This window comes from Sinohyriopsis cumingii, chromosome 17, assembly GCF_028554795.1.
Source record: "Sinohyriopsis cumingii isolate HCF-2022 chromosome 17, ASM2855479v2, whole genome shotgun sequence".
Lineage (NCBI taxonomy): Eukaryota > Metazoa > Mollusca > Bivalvia > Unionida > Unionidae > Sinohyriopsis > Sinohyriopsis cumingii.
The window spans coordinates 105146917-105170579 of record NC_142977.1 but is presented as its reverse complement, the minus strand read 5'-3'; the positions used below and the strand labels follow the sequence as shown (position 1 = coordinate 105170579).

At 36.9% G+C, this 23663-nt stretch overlaps 2 protein-coding genes across 8 annotated transcripts in view; both read left to right on the top strand.

The window, feature by feature from the left end:
- The first annotated feature begins 358 nt into the window (after window positions 1-358).
- Window positions 359-15520, top strand: LOC149779609 (uncharacterized). 6 transcript variants are annotated; one of them, XM_089940392.1, is made up of 5 exons: window positions 372-554; window positions 1226-1339; window positions 11431-11596; window positions 12649-12738; window positions 13967-15520. In XM_089940392.1, the coding sequence occupies exons 3-5, from the start codon at window positions 11449-11451 to the stop codon at window positions 14581-14583; spliced, it is 855 nt and encodes a 284-aa protein (XP_089796518.1). In that variant the 5' UTR covers window positions 372-554; window positions 1226-1339; window positions 11431-11448; the 3' UTR covers window positions 14584-15520. The 6 variants fall into 6 exon arrangements, with proteins under 6 accessions (XP_089796519.1, XP_089796518.1, XP_089796515.1 ...); XM_089940390.1 differs by lacking the exon at window positions 372-554 and adding an exon at window positions 579-752; XM_089940393.1 differs by lacking the exon at window positions 1226-1339 and having other exon boundaries at window positions 359-554.
- Window positions 15521-22334: 6814 nt separating this feature from the next.
- Window positions 22335-23663, top strand: part of LOC149779608 (fatty acid-binding protein, adipocyte-like) — a 30934-nt gene continuing 29605 nt past the window's right edge. Inside the window, exon 1 of one of the 2 annotated variants that reach the window (XM_089940385.1) lies at window positions 22335-22497. In XM_089940385.1, the coding sequence (XP_089796511.1) occupies window positions 22410-22497 (88 nt within the window). In that variant the 5' untranslated portion in view covers window positions 22335-22409. The remainder of the gene's footprint in view (window positions 22498-23663) is intronic. The other variant, XM_089940386.1, reaches the window with a different exon arrangement.

The window sequence follows — 23663 nt, the reverse complement described above, 5'->3', positions numbered from 1 at the left end:
GCTTTTTAAAGTGTTTTTATTGGCATCATATATCCATTGCTGTTCTAAGGTGCCGTTAAACGCTAATACACGTATACAATACAATCTGTGGTAATACATGGTTCGAACATTATGTTGATACAAATGATGTGACAGTTAAAGGTCGCATCAGGTCAGCTCCAGACAGTGGCGTACTAAGGGTAAATGACGCCCGGGGCGACGATGAAGGCTGAAAAGGATTTTGGCTCCCCAAGACTTCTGATTCCCGGTACAACCCCCCCCCCCCCCCCACACCCCGTTAGTACGCTACTGGCTGCAGACTCCACACTCGGCTGTAACCCTGCATGTTTTATAGTGTTATGGTTGCCCTAGCGTGAGAAACTAGTGTGCGTATTTTCTGTTTTAGTCAGTTGTAATCTAGCCGTTAAAGTAGTTAAACCAAACCGGTCTTTCGTGCTATTCGGCAAAACAACACAATCCAAGGAATACGTGCTACGTGTACGAAATGATCATATATGCTGACATTGTACATGGTCTACTGGCTGCATATAACGACACTCTAATGTTTAACACAGGTATGATTGGGGTCTATTAAGTTGTAAATCACTTGTTACGCCTCTATTCTGGTTTATAAACAGAAATTGTATGAATAGGTTCATACATCGACCGTTGTGCACACAAAAGTGCACGGATAAGTTTGGAAGGCGGATTTTAATAATGGAGTCTGGTGTAATGTGCATGAATTTTACAAACAAGTTAAAGAAGTTATGAACGTAAGTCATTATCGTTTTTTTTCATCATCTCAAGTTGTTTTGTTTTCGTTTGTGCTGACCGCGAAGATTAATCCTATACAGTTACCATTCTGGAGGCCCAATATTAATGTCGGCCTACCTTTATATCTGTCTACCAGCCTGTCATTCTACATCGCTTCCGTAGACGGGTTTTGTGAAAAATGTACATTACATGAAATATATGGCTGACCAGTAGTGCTGACCGAGGAGTTATTCGTATGCCCATAACCCATTGACCTTTACCTGTGGTTAAGTGGACTTAATATGCCAGTATGTTTCTATATACTTGACTACTGTGTGTAACTGATACATTCGACACCACTTCCTATAAGAAGTGGTTTAATGCGGATCTCAGCTGAAATAGCAAATTCGTATCCTGTTCATGCTAACCGCTTTATCCTTCCCGGAATTATACACAATCTGTTTAGTCTGTTTTTTTTTCTTTCTGTCTCAAGGATATTAAGTTTCCGACGCTCATCGAAGACAAAATCTCGCCTCAAGCCATGGACCAAGACTTGACGTAAAATCCATCTACCTCTACAGTCTGACCGCTCGCTCTTCACGTAAAGGTAATGGGTCAAATTCCTGTTTAAAAAAAAAAAAAGATCTCCCGTCAAAGGTTGACACTTTGGTATTACGTACTCAGAATAGTATTATGTAATAGCACTTCTGTCTTAGTAAATGCAGAAAATTCTCCACGAGCTGTAGATTCCTATGAATAGTGTGTGTGATCTGGATTTTTAACGTGGCTTTTCAGTCATATCGCTACAATGTCGGCACAGTATGTTTCTGTGTACTTGACTGCTCTGTGTGTGTGTGTGTGTGATTTGGATTTTTAAGGTAGCTTTAACAATTTTTCAGTCATATCGCTACGATGTCTGCAGTGTGACGGTTTATAGTGATGTCTAGCACTGGGGCATCATGCCGCAGACATGTAGCATGATGTCCCACCCAGTCACATTTTCCTGACAGCAGGCCGACAAGTCCAAACACTAAATCCAAATCACACACACACAAATCTACCCGAATCGCATTTGGTTTGATGCAGGTCTTTTGGTCCTAAAATACGCCACGTTGCCTATATCTACGCTGAACTGCATTTTGTTTGATACTCCGGATTTCTTTCTATTTGGCATTCAGTGTTTGGTAGATATATTTTTACCATTTTGCATTAAGGAGGGAAGCTATTTAATGTATGAAGGTACTGTCATTTGAAATTAATGAGACTACTAGATGCATTACTAGATGCATTCCAAATACTAAAAGTCATCATCATGGAAATTCTGACCACTCCAATCCTATCATATCCCAAAGCTTGAAGTTACAGTCTTAGTAAAAAGTTCAGGATACAATAAATAAATATTACGTACACAATTAAATATATGCAAACGTGTTCCCCTTCCACAAAAAAAAAATTGAAAAAAGCTTTAGCTCGAGTGCTTGGATTGAAATTCTTAAACCTTCGCTGCCTATCTACACCCCACCCCCAATCATATTTCAAAGTTTGAAGCAAGCATCTTAAACGATGTAGAAAGATTTGTGCGACATTACGCACGCACAGACGGGTAGGATCACACCATCCTAGCTTTTCTTCAAAATGCGTTGGAAAAAAATATTGGTACAAATTTGTACATGTAGTGTATATAGTACAGTTCGAAAAAGTAGAACTGTCATTCGTTTACATTTAAATAGTCTATATGATGTATCTGTCAGTCCCAGTCATTTTTATATAGATCTGTTTGTAAACGTAGCTGGGAATGGCTTTTCTGTCACACAAAGTGGTTATTATTATTATTATTATTATTATTAAGGACCGCTCAAGTGACCTAGTGGTTAGAGCGTCCGCCTCGGATGCAGGGGGTCGCGGGTTAGAACCTCAGCCGATTCATACTAAAGACTTATAAAAATGGTACCAGCAGCTGCCTCGCTTGTCGCTCAGCATTATGAGGTTAATGTTAGGACTGGTCCGCCTGGTGTCAGGATAACGTGACATGATGGGGTATGATGCTACATGTCTGCGTCACGATGTCCCAGCGGTAGATATCGCTTATAAACTGCCACACTGCAGACTTCGTAGCAATATGACTGCAAAATTGTTAAAGCTACGTTAAAAATCCAAATCACACACACACACACACACAGACACACACATTATTAAGTGTTGCCTTCATGTTAATGCTTTACACTTTCCTCCAATTTATTGTATAAATATTGATTATCATTAAGACAAGAGACATGTGTGTATATGGTAGTTTTAGTTGAAAGGATTTTAAGCGGTCAGATATGGTAATGTTAGAAACAAATGCTACCTAGTTCACATCTGATACTAATAAAGATTCTGACCCATAGGGTTGGAGTCTGCTTTTGTCATCACTGTTGTTTTGATAAAATATTACCCTGGTGTAAAACTATCAATTTGTTCTCTGTAAAGGGCAGTCGTCTTGAGCCCTAGCATGGGTGAACATTAAAAATTGGCTGGGAATATACTTTGTGTTGGATGTTATTGTTTTTGCAACTTTTGTACCCCGTAACAATTTTGGTGACAGCGGTGGGATAGTAAAGTTGTTGGAAGTTTGACAGTAACATTGAAACAGCACAAGTACTAAAGTTATGTCTGAGCAGTGTAGCTGCAAATTGCTATTGGATATACTCTGTAACTTTGTTGGGTGTGATTTCTGTTAAGCCAAGGATAAACAAAATAAGGATTGAAATGACGACCCAAGGTAGCCAATATTGATGAGGAAGTAGGAACGATTGTTGAAGAGCACAATATTGCAAGGGTTAGAACCAGAAGGAAATAGAAAACAAATTTGATGCAATTCACAGATATTGAAGGAGACTTAAGTGGTGAAGAACCATATGACATGGAAATAGAGGAAGAGCATCCTGTAAGAAAACACAGAGCAAACTAAAAACATCCAAGGACACCAACAAGCAAACTGAACGTGACCAGTTACAGTTAGAGAGGGAATGCGCAATTGAGAGACAAAAAATATCATTGAAAGGGAGAAGTTGCGAATGGAGCACAGTCTTAAACTTAAAAAACTGGAGTTAGAGATAGAAAGGGTGAAACATCAGAAAGACATATTTAAAAAGAATGACAGCCTCCCAAAGAGTCAAACTTCAAACTTACAATCATCAAGCGAATGAAAATATTCTTACATCTCTCTCAGAATTTGACGCCGTAGCTGATCATGCAAAATGGGGCGAAGAAATGAAAACCCTGTAAATGAGAACGCTGCTAACAGGAGAGGCAAGAGAGGTAGCACAGCAAACAAGCAAGAGCTACGTTGAGCTAAGAAAGGCCCTGATAAATAGGTTTGGGAAAAGACCTCACGAATATTTTAGCCAGTTAGTTAGCATAAGAAGGGATGCTAATGAAACATACAGAGGTCTGATGGCACGTATAGAGCAGTATTTAACACGGTTCCTTTATAGTCGTGATCCACATAGATGTTTAGCAGCTGAATACTTCTTGAAGGCTCTCCCGCCAGTGCAGGCCCAGTGCATAAGACGCATTAAGGGCAATGGGTCTGTTGTCGATGCTGTTGAGGATTACGTTTTGCCCATCAATTACAGCAAGTTTGACCCTAAGCACAGCCGACAACAAGCAAATAACCAGGCATCAAGTTCACCTCAGTCCAAGAAAACTGGTCTAATAGAAAAATCCTATGGAGACAAAAAGTGCTATAAATGTCACCAGAAGGGTCATGTTTTGCGTGACTGTCCCAGCAGAAATAAACAAAATCAAGCTTCCTACTTTGTCCAGAATATCATTGGTGAACGGTTAATAAATGTACCGGGAACAGTGAACAACAAGGAAGTATTGTTTGTTAAAGATACCGGTGCAGAACTGACCTTGATACGTGAGGACCTTGTAGATAAGTTATGTATCCTTGAAGGACAGAACCTGACACTCTACACTACCTTTGTACAGCCTTTTGAGGCGAAATTAGCCATAGTAGAATTAGACACGCCATACTACAAGGGTCATGTCCAGGTTGGATTAGTATCTGACTTGGCAGCACAAGCGCTGCTGGGTATGGATATTCTGCGTAGGAAAAAAAACGAATATGGTAGTAACGAGGAACCAGGCAAATGCGCAGAAAGAGGAAGCTGAAGAAAGTGAAAGGAAAATAAAAGAATGTGGGGTCCGATCCCATGAACTGGACGACGTGCATCTGGATAGGCTATTTACGGACGAGATAGTGCTCCTGGTCCTGATGAAGACGAGGATGACATCCATCATGAAGATGAGGCTGATGACAAGAACCTGTCGCTTGATCAGCTGCACATTGTCAATGTGGAATTGATTTCTCAGTATCAAAAGAATGACAGCTCGTTGGCTGGAGTGAGAGAAAAGGCCCTGTCATCTGCAAGTGAAGTAGAAGGCGGAAGTGGAAGTCGTCGGATGGATAAAAATATGGAATCCAATTAGTTTTGCCAAAGCAGTTACGTTAAGCAGTGGTGGAGTTGTCACATGATAGACCGCTTGCTGGTCATCTAGGAAAGGAGAAAACGAAAGCAAGAATAACAACCGCTTTTATTGGCCATGAATGTTTGGAGATATTCAGAAACACTGTCAGGCCTGTGACATCTGTCAAAAGACAACAAGATGAACAGGGAAGAAGAAAGCTCCAATGGTGTGTCCAACAATTGTGTCTGACCCTTTTTTTAAGATTGCGATGGATATTATTGTCCCACTACAGCGCACAAAGACGGGGAACAAATATATACTACCATAGTAGATGAATCTACCAGGTATCTGAAATTAATTCCTTTGAAGGACATTGATGCCAAAACAGTGACCGACGCTTCAATTTTCCTATTTAGTCGGGTTGGTATACGTAAGATTATCCTTACAGATCAAGCGACCAACGTCACAAGTACTCTTCTAAAAGAACTCTACAAAATGTTGAACATCAAGGGGATAACAACCTCTCATTACAGGCCACAATCTAATGGAAAGGTCGAAAGATTGAATGGCACACTCAAAGCTGTCTTGAAGAAACTGTATTCCACGAACGGTGAAGACTGGGATGTGATGCTGCCTTACGCACTGTTTTGTTATAGGGAGGTACCACATGAAGCAACTGGGTTTTCGCCGTTTGAGTTGCTGTATAGTTGGCCAGTAAGAGGGCCGATGGAGATTCTTAAGGATCTATTCACCGGTGAGGGTGAGACACATAAGTCGGTTTTAGAACACGTGCTTTCGATTCGCCAGCGATTGACTTATTTAAGTGAGTTAGTGAAAGAAAATCTGATAGAGTGTCACAAGAAAGTTAAATCATGGTACGACAAAAATGCTACCAAAAGGGAAGTTAGGCCGGGAGATAAGGTCCTAGTTTTTTTTGTTGCCATCCGATGCATCGAAGATGAGGGCTCACTGGAAGGAACCTTATCGTGTCATTTGTAAGGTCAATGACGTTAATTACAAGACTAACATTGGTGTTAGGCGAGGGCAATTAACCTACCATAGTAACCTATTGCGTCAGTACAAGAGAGCTATACTGTTATCAGCAACTGTGTGTGACGAATTTGATGGAGGAGGACGGTTTGACTTCCCGCTGGCCGACATGGACAGCTTGGACTAAATCAGTCTGAATGGCATACTGACGAAAGAACAGCGAGAACAGGTACGAAAATTATGCTCTAAGTTTGAAGACGTGCTAACTTCAAAACCAGGCAAAACCAACTTGATCACTCAAAACATTCGAACAACAGACATTCCAATCACGCATAAACCCTATCGTATTCCACATGCAAAAAGGGATGAAGTCAGAGCTATAGTAGACGTAATGTTACAGCAAGAATTGATAAGACCATCTACAAGCCCATGGAGTTGACCTATTGTATTTGTTCAAAAAGTAAGATGGAAGTCTGCGACTTTGTGTTGATTACAGAAAATTGAACAACATCACACTCTTTGATGCCTATCCTACATCAAGGATAGACGAACTTATTGAGAAGTTGGGAAATGCAAAATATATTAGCAAACTCGACATGACCAAAGGTTACTGGCAGGTACTTCTGTCTAAAGAAGCGCAGGAGAAATCTGCTTTTGTGACACCCTTTGGACTTTATGAAGTTACTGTTATGCCTTTCGGCATGAAAACTTCACCTGCTACATTTTCGCGCATGATGGACTTGTTGCTGTCCAAATTACGTGATGTTGCATCTTACTTTGATGACATCATTATTTTAGTGAGACCTGGGATGACCACCTTCAGGATCTACGAGCAGTCTTGGAGAGATTGCGAGAAAAGAATGTAACAGTTAGACCTTCCAAGTGTGACATTGGAAAGGATACTATTGTTTGCCTTGGTCACGTTGTTGGTGGAGAACAAATGAAACCAGACGACGCCAAAGTCAAAGCTGTGGTTGAATTCCCACTCCCGACAACAAAGAAAGAGTTTCGATCCTTTCTAGGAATGGTGGGCTATTATAGAAACTTCATCAAGAATTTTGCTGAGCTCTCGGCTCCACTTTGTATTTTGACAAGGAAGGTACAGCCAAATCGTGTTACTTCGGATGAGACAGCTGTTAAGTCATTCAGTGACTTTTAGAATGCACTTGTAAAGGCACCTATCTTGATCAGCCCTGTTTTTGAGCGCCCATTTGTACTTTAAACGGATGCAAGTGATGTGAGCATTGGAGCTGTTTTGAGTCAGTACAATGACAATAAGGACGAACATCCGGTAGCGTATCTCAGCCGCAAACTATTGCCCAGGGAGCAGAATTATTCTACAGTTGAGAAAGAATGTCTTGCGATAGTATGGGCGATGGAATCTCTTCACTTTTGCTTGTGTGGTGCTCCATTCAGTGTCGAAACTGACCATAACCCGCTAACATGGCTAAGCCAAACAAAGGAAACAACCAACGGCTTCTGAGATGGTCCCTGTGTCTGCAACCATACGAGTTTACGATCAAACACCGTCGGGAAGCAGAGAATGCAAATGCTGATGGAATGTCACGTGCTGGAGTCTAAGACTAAGTGTTTTAGTGTTCATTCTTGTTGGACTTATCTGAATTTAGACTCATGTGATGATGTGTATTATATCTTGTGTACTACTTTAGTACTTTCGTCATGCAGATCAGTTTGATTTTAAGTGAATCCAAAATGTTTGTTTTAGATGTTGTGCTAAATGTTGTATTCGGAATATGGAAATTTTTAGCGACTCACTGAATGCTTGCACTGTATGTTATTTGATAGACCTCTAATTGCCAGGGAGATGCTAGAACTTTTAAATGTCATGAAGTAAGGTAATTGCATAGAACTGTATACAGCCAAATAGTAACCCTTCGATCTCGCTTATCCATCCTTTATAACTTTGTTCGAATACTAAAGTTTTCTCTTAAGGGGAAAGGTGTTGCCGTCATATTAACGCTTAACATTTCCCTCCAATTTATTGTATAAATATTGATTATCGTTAAGACAGAATACATGGATGTATATGGTAGTTTTAGTTTGAAGGAGTTTAAGCGGTCAGATATGGTAATGTTAGAAACAAATACTGCCTTGTTCACATCTGATACTGATAAAGATTCTGACCCATAGGAGATGGAGTCTGCTTTTGTCATCACTGTTGTTTTGATAAACTATTGCCCTGGTGTAAAACTAAAGAATTGTTCTCAGTAAAGGGCAGTCGTCTTGAGCCCTAGCCGGGGTGAACATTACAAATTGGCTGGGAATATACTTTGTGTTGGATGTTATTGTTTTGTATCCCGTAACAGTAAGTTAAAATGCATTTTCTGTTTCCTTTATTAACAATCTTGAAGTAGATTTTCAGTAGTTTATTGAATTTCATTATAACAGCATAAATTAAGGCTTACTTAGAAACAACATACTGTTGTAAACAGACACGTGGATTAAACAAAACGTAGTTTTGTCGTGACATAACTTATGTGTGAGAGTGTCACAGCTTTCGGCCTTCCTCACTCAGAGTTTTAGTCAGAGTTTCCTCTTACCCTTGCCACGCCATTTTTGATATTTGGACGTTTATGTTGGTGTGTAGGGTCAGAGTCAATTCGCTATCAAAAAGTTGGAATTCGCCGACACCATTTGGTGTCCTCATGGGGTAGCCGCCTACTAGCCGGCCAGGCTAACTTTACCGAACTTTGACCGATATATAACTGCATGAAATCGATAGGAATATGATTTATTTTCTCAGATATTGCGAGTAGAGCATTTGTTATGTCTTTAATCCACTGATAGAATAGCCTGAACAATAGCGTTGATGAAATTTGACCTGGAAATCGCCATTAGCATTCCGAGTCACATAACTACACAAATCTCGCGACCTACAGGTCAATGACATCAGAGTTCAAATGGTCACGGGATATAAACAATACATTATTTCTAATTTTGCTGCAGGGAAAAAAAATCGAGCATATAAATCAAAGTAACGTACTATTTACAGAAAAATGAAAGAGCTTACTTCTAAAAATATTTATTCTGAAAACAACGACCAGGAATCTGTAAATGTTGCAGCAACTTGGAAAAAACTATATTCAACAAGTGGAGAGCACAGGTCAATGCGGTAGTCACGTGATAACAACACTACTGCCGACACTTGCTTAAAACTTGATGAAACTGGGTTTTTCCTACATTGCTGCGATACCGACAGGTTTCTAGTCGTTGTTCTCAGAATAAATATGTTGGGAATTAAGTGTACATTATATTTATTTATTTATTTAGCGGATTAAAGATATAACGAATGCTATATTCGCTATTTTTTGAGAAAATAAACCATATTCCTATCGAATTCATGCAGGTATATCTCGATGAACGGTCGTTTTAGTTTGCTTGGCCGGCTAGTAAGTGGCTACCCTATGCCGACACCAAATGGTGTCGGCGAATTCCAACTTTTCGACAGGGAATTGACTCTGACCCTACACCCCAACATAAATGTCCAAATATCAAAAAAGGGGTGGCAAGGGTTAGAGAAAACTCGGCCTATCCGAGTTTCCGACACTTCTTGCTTGCATAAAGTACGTAATGTTCCCATGGAAACAACCTTAATATAAGTTGCATAATATCGTCTTGAATTTTTCAGAAATTAATTTCCGTGTCATACTCATAAGCGGAAAGAAAATCAAGAGCATACTTCCGGGTAGGGAATTTAGAGATACAAAGAATGGTGCGCTGAGAAAGTGATGAATCAGATATTGTATCAGATATTAACTCGAACCCATTGACACATTCTTCTTGTATTTCACGCTTTAAAATTAGATAGCAGTTTGAAATTCTGTGCTAGGAATTAACCAATGGAAATTCTGTGTTAAATGATGTCTAACCTGCTTAGTATAGTCAGTCAGCATAGTCGGTATAGTCAAGAAATGTATACCGCCGCAGAAACCTTTTTTAACTGGTGTAAATGTAAATGATAAATGTGAATGCACACATAAAATTGCATGTCTATACATAAAACAGTGTCAGAGGAAGTGCGCTACAAGCGATATAGTATATTGCATATTTTGCCAAAGTGTAATGCTGTATATATCTAATTATAATATGAGAGAGAGATAGAGAGATATTTGAAATGTTACTTATTTGCCAAAGTGTAATGCTGTATATATCTAATTATAATATGAGAGAGAGATAGAGAGATATTTGAAATGTTACTTATTTGCCAAAGTGTAATGCTGTATATATCTAATTATAATATGAGAGAGAGATAGAGAGATATTTGAAATGTTACTTATTTGCCAAAGTGTAATGCTGTATATATCTAATTATAATATGAGAGAGAGATAGAGAGATATTTGAAATGGTACTTATTTGCCAAAGTGTAATGCTGTATATATCTAATTATAATATGAGAGAGAGATAGAGAGATATTTGAAATGGTACTTATTTGCCAAAGTGTAATGCTGTATATATCAAATTATAATATGAGAGAGAGATAGAGAGATATTTGAAATGGTACTTATTTGCCAAAGTGTAATGCTGTATATATCTAATTATAATATGATAGAGAGATAGAGAGATATTTGAAATGGTACTTATTTGCCAAAGTGTAATGCTGTATATATCTAATTATAATATGATAGAGAGATAGAGAGATATTTGAAATGGTACTTATTTGCCAAAGTGTAATGCTGTATATATCTAATTATAATATGAGAGAGAGATAGAGAGATATTTGAAATGGTACTTATGTCATGTGTTCACATTTATTTATTTATTTTACAACAAATTCTCAAAATCTGGCTAAAATATTCAACGAGACTCCGTGATTAGTAATGCCGTTTTAAAATAAGAAAAGCAGTGTAAAATATCATAGATGGTTTTCAATGGCTGACCAGTTGCTCTTTAAAGTACCAGGACATAGACCGCAAAGAGTGCAAAGCAAACATGTTACCACTGCGCCATCCAAGTCTTTTTAACAACAGCTTGTTTTTGGTGGTGTCATTTAAAACATCATCTACATCCTAGTTATTAATAAGGCGTACTTAACGGCTTCAGAAATCAATGAAATGCAATGATGCGCCACAGAGAATCCTATGATATAATTCATAGTCTCGGTTCTACAAACTCATTCTGTTACTTGAGTTGTCAGTGGTAGCTTCGTAACTAAGTAATCAATAAAATCGACCTATACGCGCTTATGCACCGAGATAAGTTCGGATCATATATTGTACATACTATTGATTTCAGAACGTTCTTAGTTTAAAAATGGATTCCCTGATGTCTGTGATGGAACAGGGAAGACGATGGATGGGGATGGACTCGGCTCCAGAGCCTCGGGTCAAAACCTACCAGAAGATGATATGTTGTGTGACCGCCTTCCTAGTAATTCTGCTGCTTCCTTATATACATATAGGTACTCTGTATGTCCGTCTATCTCTCTCTAAGTCAGCCTCTCAAGAGCACACACACATTTCATGGATTTCTTTCTCACATATACATGTATAAAAACGATAGTCTATGATTTCAATAGAATCATTTAATTGTGTCCAACAGGAATAAGCTCATGTCATCCTCTGTTTCTCTCACTCTCTCTCTCTCTATCTCTCTCTCTCTCTCTCTCTTTCTCTCTTGATGGGCTGCTGTGGTGTTTCTGATAAAAATACTTTGCTCCAAATACCTCAGCACCATATAACCTTTTATGTGGTGATGTGCCGTAAGTGTAAAGCACAAAATATCTCTCTCTCTCTCTCTCTCTCTCTCTCTCTCTCTCTCTCTCTCTCTCTCGCCGGACTCACAAGCAAAACAGATACTGTGTTCGAGTCGTTCCCAGATTAGCCAAGATGGGCTGTTGTGGTGTCTCTGATTAAGACATTTTGCTCCAAATACCTCGGCACCATATAACCTTTTATGTGGTGACGTGCCGTAAGTGTAAAGCACATAGCATAAAATCTCTCTCTCTCTCTCTCTCGCTCTCTCTCTCTCTCTCTCTCTCTCTCTCTCTCTCTCTCTCTCTCTATATATATATATATATATATATATATATATATATATATATATATATATATATATATATATATATATATATATATATATATATGTACACATACATACATACATATCATCTTGATATGTATCATATCACACCAACATTAATGGACACTGTATGTATTCCAGTCTATTCTTGCCCCTCTACAGTTTCAATACGTGTGCATTTTTATTCCACGCTGACATGTCAACTAACATGTGAACGATATTAAGTCTACCTGGACCTCTTGTTTTTGTTTTTTTTAATTTACGATTTTATTTGATCAGAATTGTCGATAAACAGATGCTTAACCGTGTGAACCATGAGACGGATGTTATATTCAAATCTGCAACAAGTTCTGTGCAACTAATTATTTGTGATTTCACTTACCACATATCAAATGGAAATAGATTTTGTTTAATAATATTTTTTTTCTTTAGGCATTTTTCATCTGAAGTTGTGGGTGCCCAACAAGCCAGCAGTAGATAAAGAACATTGCAAATGCGACTGTTTCGATACGGTATACAAAGGTATGAGTGAAATAACTAATGGATTTACACGTTAATCTGAATTGAAAGAGACCTAGGTTAAATTGAGTAAATCATAATTTTCTGTTACTTATGTACCGTCACCAGTTTTAGGAACTTATTCCGTAGCTACAAAATCGTCGCCTAATCTGTCTTCCAATTTGAAATCAATATTTTCAGTGGTGTACGGGGACTGGTGCATTGATACACATAAACAAAAGAAGACAGATGCCATTAGCATTATAAACAAATATAAATCGCCTTCATTAGTCAACGATAATAGTTTTCTTAGTATTCCATAGCACAGATGTCATTTTTATTATAGACAGATATAAATCATCTGCGATAACAATTATCTAAATGCTCCATAGCACATACATCGTTATTATTATAGATAAATATAAAACGCATGCAATAACAGTTATAACAATTATCTTAGTCTTCCAAGCGCACAAATATCATTGGAATTTATATATATATATATATATATATATATATATATATATATATATATATATATATATATATATATATATATATATATATATATATATATATGTGTGTGTGTGTGTGTGTGTGTGTGTGTGTGTGTGTGTGTGTGTGTGTGTGATAGCCAGGGATTAAATAACAGTTTATATTCATTTTGTATTTTTCTTTGTTTTAATATGATTGCACTTTTATGAATAGACTAGAACAAGAATGAAGTTTATTTATAATTTATATATTATTGTAGTCAATGTAAGGGATATATCTGTCAATAATAAATAACATTTTTTTTTAAACCAGTATCTTCCCTAAAGCTCAACTGGTATTAAAATAAGGAGGGGAGAAGAAGAAAAAAAAAACGCCGATTTCTATAAGATTTATTTACTACTTTTTGTAATGAGTGCTATAACTTACGAGAGAGCAAAACGGGCAGAATAATTCTAAAACAACTATTTCAGTGCTGGATACCGTTAATATTATTCATATCTGCCATTTTATTTTACCGTGGTATTTTAATTTTATAATTTTGTAAATAAAGGAATTTTTATTTGCTACATTACTACTGGATATATCTTTTATCACGTGGTAAAGAAAAATTGACATTTTAACGAGTGGCGAAACTGTGAGTTAAAATAAATAAGTGTAGGAATGGTACAATCTGATTATACAAAAACTGGATCAAAATACTGTACATTATCACAATAAAATGCATCATTCTACAATACGATGTTGCTCTTCATTTTAGGCAGCTATGAGAATCCTGGGAACGTCAAGTACAAACATATGTATTTCAACACCACACATCAAACCTTCAAGATCTGGCTTCTGACGCTTGCCTTCATCCTGGTCTTCTTCGAGTGTCTGAAACACCTACTGTCGCTATGGTTACAGTCAAGGCTACGCTGGACAATGTTTGCCGTGTTTATCAGTGATGTATTTCCTCACTATTACTCCTGGTGGATGTCATTTAACTACTACAATGATGACTATTATGAGCAATTTTATCATCAGTTATTCTTCTCGGCTACGGAACTTACAGCTACAGTATTCGTAGTAAAGCTCTGCGATTCTAATGTTGACGTCACTTCCGCGAAGGTTGTGCCAATCGTTTCTATAAGCTGTGTTCATTTGTTTGTAGGCGGCCTTGATCAGTTTGTAGCCCAGTTACTGCTTGGTGAGGGGAAGTTATTTCAAAAGTTCAGGAATTTGGGATTTCTTTTTCCAGATTTTATACATGTGATAATACCAGTTTTTGAACTTTATCGAAGGTCGGCTGGCCAACCATTCAGTATGTGTCAATATATAGTTCTAATAATGTTAATATGCATAGGAGTTTTTATAGGTAAGTTTATTTTGATTTGATGGGGTTTTTATATTAAAAGAAGCACATCAAACCGGTGGCATAAATGGTTAGAGCATACGCCTGGGATGCGGGAGGTCGCGGGTTCGAACCCCTTACAGACATTTTAATAGCTGGGTTTCTTGTACATCTTTCCAATCCACGTATTGTGGCTAAAGTGATTCTCTATAACACATAATAATAATAATAATAATAATTCCTCCAGTAATTTAAGCCACCGGCGCATGTTACAAAATACATGATGTATAGAAATTAAATGTGGAGTTCAACATGCATAATTTGGACCGCTCCGGTGGCCTAAACGGTTAGAGCGTCCGCCTCGGATGGTGGAGGTCGCGGTTTCGAACCAAGGCTGAGTCGTACCAAAATGGTACTAACAGAGGCCTCGCTAGGCGCTCAGCATTAAGAACCACTATAAACTGCCACACTGCAGACATCGTAGCAATATGACTGAAAATTTGTTAAAGCTACGTTAAAAATCCAAATATCACACAGACACAGACATAATTTCCAATAAATATTTAGTGTATGACATTAAAAAGGTATTACTATCACTAAAGTGTATCATTCACCATTCGTATGATTTCACTAAAGTGTATCATTCACCATTCGTATGATTTATCAGAGATTGTCTTAAACGAAAAGCCAACTTTTTATAGTAAGAAATATTAGTATGACTCATGAGGGATACAATTATTTTTCTACAAACTGATTGATAGTAAACTTCATTAAAATAATTTTCTTAAATACAAATACAAACAAAATGGAATTCATCTTCTACTATGCCTACCTGTCTCTGTCTTCAGCATGTGCGCTGAGGACCTGAATTTAGCAAGTAACTTCCTAAACGAAACCATGAAAATTCACATGAGATGTAATTTTCCGGATCTAATTCAGGTTTATACATGCGATAATGAATACATTTATGAAAATTGTTAATATCACTTTGTTTTGCTTTTTTCTTTCCCTTTTTCTTTCCAAAGCATGTATATTTATGAGTGATATTCATTCATAAATATACATGATTCGGAAAGGAAAAGAAAATAAAAAGGTGGGAAATGAATGTAATATTTTGGGCCTTAGTATGGAATTTGAATTTCGGTCGTTTTAAAAATACTCCTGTTGATAATATTGTAATTTCTACTGAATATTCATTTACACACACACACACACACACACACACACACACGCACGCACGCACACACACACACAGCAGACAGTAATATGCAAACATTCATTGCGCGGAAAATGCACCTTGCTTTGAAGGTGTGGGGCGTAGAGTGGAGATTTCCAGTAATTTATATCAGTAATGCCCATAACTGCCATATGACAATTTAATTAGTCAGTCGAAGAAAAAAAATTAATTAGTCAATCTTCTTTATTACATAATCTGTTTCAAATGAAAAAAGTACAAGATTATCTAGTCTACTTCGTTTCTGTGACGACTGCAGGGATGACGACCTATAGTCTGAATATACATCCCCGTTTGTTTGTACCGCCACACCGATTTCAATAACGAAAACGTTTAATGTGATAAAAAAGTGGACAGAACTAAGTCAATTGAATCATTGATTTATAATTTCTAATCTGACTGTGACCAGATTGGCACTAATAGTGGCATCCCCTGCACCTTTCATGCGTAACGGACTTTCCATACTAACACGGCGCCATATTGTGTACATTATGGGCTAGTTTATTTCCATCAGACAACATAATGATGTTATTCATCATATTAAGTAACTGCCTGATAATTCCGTAAATTACCATTACGTTGAGAGTTTGGAATTCTATCCCTTAAATTACACATGAACATAGAAATTAAACCGCTTGTTAAATCCACATGAAAGGCAAATTTTTTGTGATTCTTTTCCTTTGCTTTATTCGACACTGTCCATATCGGAAGCAGACGACATGAATGTACATCTGTAATCACGTACACACCCCTTTGCTGGAAATGGACTTGTCCAGGAACTGGAAATGGATCTCGGAAATGTCCGTCTATTATATTGAAAACTTCGTTAAGCATGAAACGCGCAGACGATCACGGTGTTAGGGACACTATACTAACAGTCAGGTTAGAAATTGTAAATCAGTGAATGAATTGACTAAGTTCGTTGCACTTTTTATAACATTAAATGTTTCCATTATTGAAATCGGTAGGGGGGTACAAACAAACGAGAATGTTTAGTCAGACTATAGAGAAATGCATGAAAATTCACAAAACGTTTTTGTTCCCTCCCATAAGCTTTGAACCAAACCATAACTTCTATTTTGTACGTGTGGGACATGCGGGTTGGTATAAATAGTGAACAGTGTGTGTTTTTTGTGCAGCTGAGAGAACGGTCAATTTTATCGTTTTCATGTGATTATACAACATTATTGGCCTCTGTTATGTAAATCCTGAGGTTGATTTAATTGCCTTCTAGTGTAGAGAACGCGTCACTCTCTGAAACAACGTTTTGAATACAACTATTCAACAGATCATAACTTTTTATTGTCTATAAATGTAAATAATGGAGCGAACAAAATGTTTTGATCAAATCTCGTGAGATGATACTGCACTTTGGGCGTATCTCTCTCTCTTTCTCAACACACACACACACATACATACATACATACATACATACATACACTCACACACACACACACACACACACACATATATATATATATATATATATATATATATATATATATATATATATATATATATATATATATATATATATATATATATATATATATATATATATGGTTTACCTAGAGATCGCGATTGTGTTTCGTGTAAAACTTGAGGAAGCTGTCCTTTGAGCTTTAAGGAAATAGTCCCTTTCTCAAAGACAAACACTTAAGAAGACGCAAACACGTACTACAACAAAAAACATAGACCAAAGTAAAATTTCAACTTATTTTTTAAATGCTGTATAAAAGGAAATCCATATATTTATCAGAGGACAAAAATTCGCTAATGTAGAACCACGCCACGTTTATCTTCACCGATTGAAAGAAACTGTGAGGAATGATGCAGAACAAAGGAAATCGTTTCAAGCACGGCGGCAAGTATTACTCCATCTATGGTAGGCACATACATGTCCTTTCATAAATGTTGTCTCGGATGTGTTATTGACAGAATGCAATCTGTGGAATCTTATTTGTGCACCTTTTGGATCATCATGGTCCTCGTCGTCTTCGTCATAATCTATGTTCGTAAAGATTCCTGTTATTTTTTTTTCTGTTTCAAATCGCTGGGTTTGTGTGCCATTGATGGCGAATCTAGTAGTTGCTTTAATTTCCTCAATCACAGACTGCAGTTGAGGTTATTAGTAATTCAGATCAACAGAATCTCAATGAAAATATGGCCAGGGAATGACGTTCTGCCAAAGGGCTTCTTTCCAATTTTTTCATCATCAAGTCAGAGCTGTGTAGGTTCGTTCCTTTTGTTTTCTCCATCTCTCCAAAATACTGGAGGCGTATGCCCTGCATGTGATGCTATAGACCACAATGTTTACTTTACATTTAATAAAAGTGCAATGAATGTTCAGCTTAACTATGCTGGAAAATGTACAAGTGTTCTTTTTTTACTCGAAAGCGTTTCACCTTTTTGTCAGTACAGGGAATGGGAATTTGGTTTATGGGTGAATTGAGTTCCTCTCTGACAAGGATGACTCTTCAATGTTTTTGATTTGTGTTGGGTTACAACGTGTTTATTAAGGTAAATCGGCTCGAGAATTTTGCATGCTTCAACAGTGCACCAGTGATTTTTATTGATTTTACCTACTGGAGGAAAATCTGGATGGAATACGAAGATGGTGGTTTTCCTCCAACATTTTCTTTTTTCTTGGTATTTCAGGGGGTAAATGCGATTTTCTTGTTTAATCCTTAGCTTCCCCTCTCTATCATATTTCTGCCATACCTTTATTTTCTCGGGTGTTGAAACAGTTCTTTCGAACTACTTTCAAACGTGTTGTCCTTAAAGCAAAACCCGGAGCGTCTCCCATGGCACTATCTTTAACTAGAAATATCCTAATGAGGCGATGAATTAATAAGAAATTGTTAATTGGTCCGCTGCATGAACAGCAACAACAACAACAGTACTACCAACCCACTCCATACCTACTCCTACTCCCACCCTAGAGAAAGGAAAATAATATAAAACATATCTGATCTGTGCGGTTGTCCTTTGACCTCAAAATCCTCTTAGGGCTCGATATTATGGCCCTTATACAATTAAAACGAAAATAAATGACCTAATAATATCCTTACTACCCCAGGGTGGCGGAAGCAGAAACCAACTTTGGAATATAAATAAATTAAAAGCAGTATTTTGGTAGAGATAACCCTGTTAATTATTCAGTCAGTTTAGTTGTATCTGTCAAACATGCTGATGATGCAACGATGGAATGCAATCTTACTGTAGTGACTTTGGTTTAACCAATCGTCTGAACTCAGAATTGTTAAACAGTCTCGACCACGACAAGAAAAGAGTTAAATAAACCAACTATTATGTGCACTTTTTTTCAGGTGTTTCAACAAGAACAATTAAATCCACGATGACGTTGAAATTAAAGATTCTACACCTATTCTACAGCATCCTTACAGGGTGACTCCTCTCTAGCAGGAATGTCTGAGAAACAAAAAGAATTCAGTACTTAATAGAGAATGATTTCAAAGAACCCAGGAAAAGTAATTGGAGTTCATGTGTTCTTGTGTCTAAACCAGATAATACTTTCCGTATATGTATGTACTGCCTATAGAAAAGTCAATAGTATCACCAAATCAGATTCATTTCCAATTCCAGGAATAGAAGACTGCGTTGACAAAATTGGAAATGCAAATTATGTCACCAAGTTTAACCATTTAGATGGATTCTGGAAAATTCCACTTATGGAAAGACCAAAAGAAATATCGGCATTTGCAACTCCAGAAGGACTTCATTAAAATAAAATAATGTCGTTTGGTATTAACAATTCTCCTTCAACATTCCAGCATTTAATTAACATGATAACATCTGATCTATATAATTGTGAAGTTAACATCGATGACGTCATCATCTATAACGACACATCGAAAGAACACATGGAAACCATATCGGAAATTGTTTGAGGCTCAGTAATGTATATCTGACAATTAATTCACGAAAAAGTGAGTTTTGCCCAGTTTTTGTCACATTTTAGGACATATTATGGTCAAATTAAGCCTATATAAATTAAAGGCAAAGTATCACTGAATTTCTAGTACCTATCAGTAAAGAGCAACTGATGCGGTTTTAGCTGTGGCTGGATATTATCGGAAATTTTGCCGAACCCTTGACCAGTTTGTTGAGTAAGAAATCCAAGTTTGCGCGTGCAGCCGTTGCTAATACGAACTCAGTATTTTGAAGAAAACAAAAACAAAAACAAGAAACAACGCTGGTACAAATACCCCCACCCACTTCGGGGAACAATGTACGCGGCAACAAAACAAGAGTACATTTTGCTCATTTATAATGCATACAATTTTTACCCCCCACAATTCCCTGACACTCCGAGACTTTTTTGGAATAACGTTTAAGACAATTGCCACTCTCAACAACACCACATAATATGGATGACAGAGAATTAGGATTTTGATGGAATGATGGTTAGTCTGTTCTCAGGCATGAACTTTTATCAGTAAACTAATCCACACGATTTTGTAATGATAGACGCTTCCTTTAAGGGATCGTCACATCTCTGATCCAGAAATAATTGTGAAAATTTTTCACAACACCGTCCTAATGTCCACATAGGATCCACAATATTTCAACATTTCTTCTTGAAAGTCAAAATGGTCCAACGAGTGGAGTTGGTACCAAACATACAATGCTTCTCGTTGTTCTGTGTGCATGCCGTCAGGGTTGTAGCAGATAATTTCAAGCAAACGAAGGAGGAACGAAGTATAGCCACGGGGTGGGGGGTGGGGGTGTTAGGGTTTGGATATATGACTCCGACTAGGGAATATAGTGTGTGCTTGATGAGCCGAAAATCACCTTGGCATGCTAGAAGATCACTAGTATTAACATTAGTACGCCTACTCCTACCTCGTGGACACAACCACAACAAATCAAGTTGAGGCTACGACATCGTAGCTAGAAGATCCCCAACCCCCAACCCCACATCACCAAAAGAGGTGACCGAGCCCGTTTATAAAGTAGTCTTCTCTCTCCTAGAAATTTTAAAAATGAAAGCAGAAGACGAATGCAAACAATAAATCTTACTCTGTAACAAAAACAAACAAAACCAAGGTAAAACGAAGGAAAGAAAGGTAACACATCTCGATGTAAAATAAAGAAGCAAGGGAGTTATTTCCGTTAAATTATGGGTGATGATGAGAAGACAAGCTACCGAGGCGCGTCGCGATGAAGTCAGACTCACATTAGAGTCTATGAAATGTTATTATTGTTGTTGTTGTGAAAAAGGAATCTTTAAGGACTGTGATATCCCTGAGATGGATCGGCACAAATTTGCAAGAATAGTGTAGCAGCAGCAGTTAAATTGAATTATTTTTAATTGAAATATAGTATTTGTTTCGTTCGAAATTAATATTTAGAAATATTCGGCAAATCAACGTTTCTTGGTGTCACTTTAAAATTTTCAAATGGCCAATTTTTTCTTCTTAATTTTGCATTACTTTAATACTTAAAATTAGTTGTTTCTTTCTTAAATCTTGTACTTTTCCCGCTAAAGCGGGATTACGTATATTCTCTAAAGATATACCTCAAAGTTTCATTTCATTAGGCGAAGAATTTGGATATTGTTTAGTTTTTATATATTGTTTTTGTAACATCTTTAGAAGATATCTATCCCAGCAATCATTCACTCGGTTTCTAAATAATAGATTAAAATATATTTGACCGCTGATTTTTTGACTCGGTATATTCCGTTTATATTTGGTTTTCCTCACTAGTTATACTTGCTATTTAAAAACAAACTTATACATCTTATGTATTTTTAAAAGAACTTCCAATTCTCTTTATTTTGGCGTATGATTGATGGGTGTAATTTGGGTTATAGAGTATACAGTTTGGTCTTACTTCATATGTGCACTTGACCAAAAAAAAAACAAAACCAACTGCTAGCTTCGCTGGTCATTTTAATTTCTTAGACTGCATGAGTAAATTGTATAAAAAGAGCCGATATTTCTTTTTACTTTTTATATTATATTATATTATATTATTATATATATATATATATATATATATATATATATATATATATATATATATATATATATATATATATATATATATATATATATATATATATATATACAATGACCCATAGCCATAAATTAAATTTAAAAGGCTACCCAAGATATAATCATTATCTGTTGATAGTATGAATTGTCGAAAGATTTTCTTGGAAAGAAACTGGAAACTTTAAGAGATATGTTACAGTGCATGAATTAATATTTATTAAAAAGAATATAAAATGAAAAGAACGACGGAACAATCTTAGCAAATCTATACACGTTGTTCATGCGAGTAAAATGCATTTTGGAGTTTAATTTCTTGCCTTGTATTGCTGCCGAGGTTATCAGTTTCAGTAGGAACCAATAACATTTGTATTCATGCAACTTATTGCATAAGAAAATTAAAGTAAAATAACAAATTAATGCCAACAAGTGCAAGCTTTATAAATATCAGGGGATTTGAAATCCGTGAAACATTGTTATGTATATATGTATATACATAACAATGTTTCACGGATTTATCTCGCGGAAACGAGATCCGGTTTTCAACGCGATTTCGGAATGTCGAAATCGAGAATAACATTGATTCAGACGATATTTTTATAGGCCTCAAGTAATTATGGCGCTTGCAGAAATCCAGAAGCAGCTTGCTGGTGTGTGGGTTCTGCAGACCAATGAGAATTTGGATGAGTATCTAAAAGAAATTGGTAGGCAGTCTCTCTCTCTCTCTCTCTCTCTCTCTCTCTTACGTATGCATTTGTTCTACTGCTTAAGTATTCAATACCTGAATCTTACTTCAACGGAGATCACTATTGCAGATTGAACAATGACCCGTGGAATAATGCAGTCTAGATAACGATACACTGATTCGATTGCTAACGCCACAGGGTACACATGACATGTACTATTGGTGCGTCATTTACATTTATGTTCAGGGATGACACCATGCGTAACATGTCTTTGTAATAACCTCATTGTAAACATGTCATGGCCTTGCATATAAAAATAAATTGAAGGATAACTCTATTCAGGGTAAACAAAATAGATCGTAGATTTCCTTTACATGTACAAATTAAAGTATGCGATTGAATCCCGTCAAAACCATACCAATTTCCAGTCCATTTTTAGGAAGTTCTTTTCAACCATAAAATCGTGCCTAGCACGATGTCTACAAATCGTCTGCATCACAATTTAGAAGAAAAAAAAATACAAGCAGAACTGGTGACATGACTGGTAAAAACTGATAAATATTAAGGGGGGGGGGGCATTAATGGTGTATTGTCAATACACGTGAGTTTTGCTTCAATGTGGTGTCTTAGTTCAATAGTTATAAAGGCAGGTAGCAGCAGAGAGGGCGATCAGACCACTTAACGCGTCACGTACGTTTTTTAGACGAAAAAAAAATAGTGACCCTTCATAGAGGTCAATACCACGTCTACGATTATTGTTTGTCCCAAACAGAATTGTAGACAGGACCCTCTCTGCTGCTATTAATTAAAAAATTGTTATATTAAAAATAATGGTATATCCAGAATCTCATACTGCAAGAATAGCACGAGAACGATTAGAAGCAATTAAAAAATTTCTTCCCGTGCGAGATTCATTTAGAAAAAATCTACAAGCGCAGCAAGAAGCACAAGTTGAGTACGAAGAAGAAACTAAAAAACTGTTTAAACCCGTCACTGCAGCTACTGAACAAGTTGCAACTGTCATCAAAGAAGATCTTCTTCCGGTATCAAAACAAACAGCAGAACAAACCGAAAAAATAGCAAGAAGAACTAAACAAACAAAAAGGATTTTACGAGATCTTCCAACTGATATAGCTGCAGCTCAACCTCCACCTGTTGGTGAGGAAATACTTGAAAGTATTGGA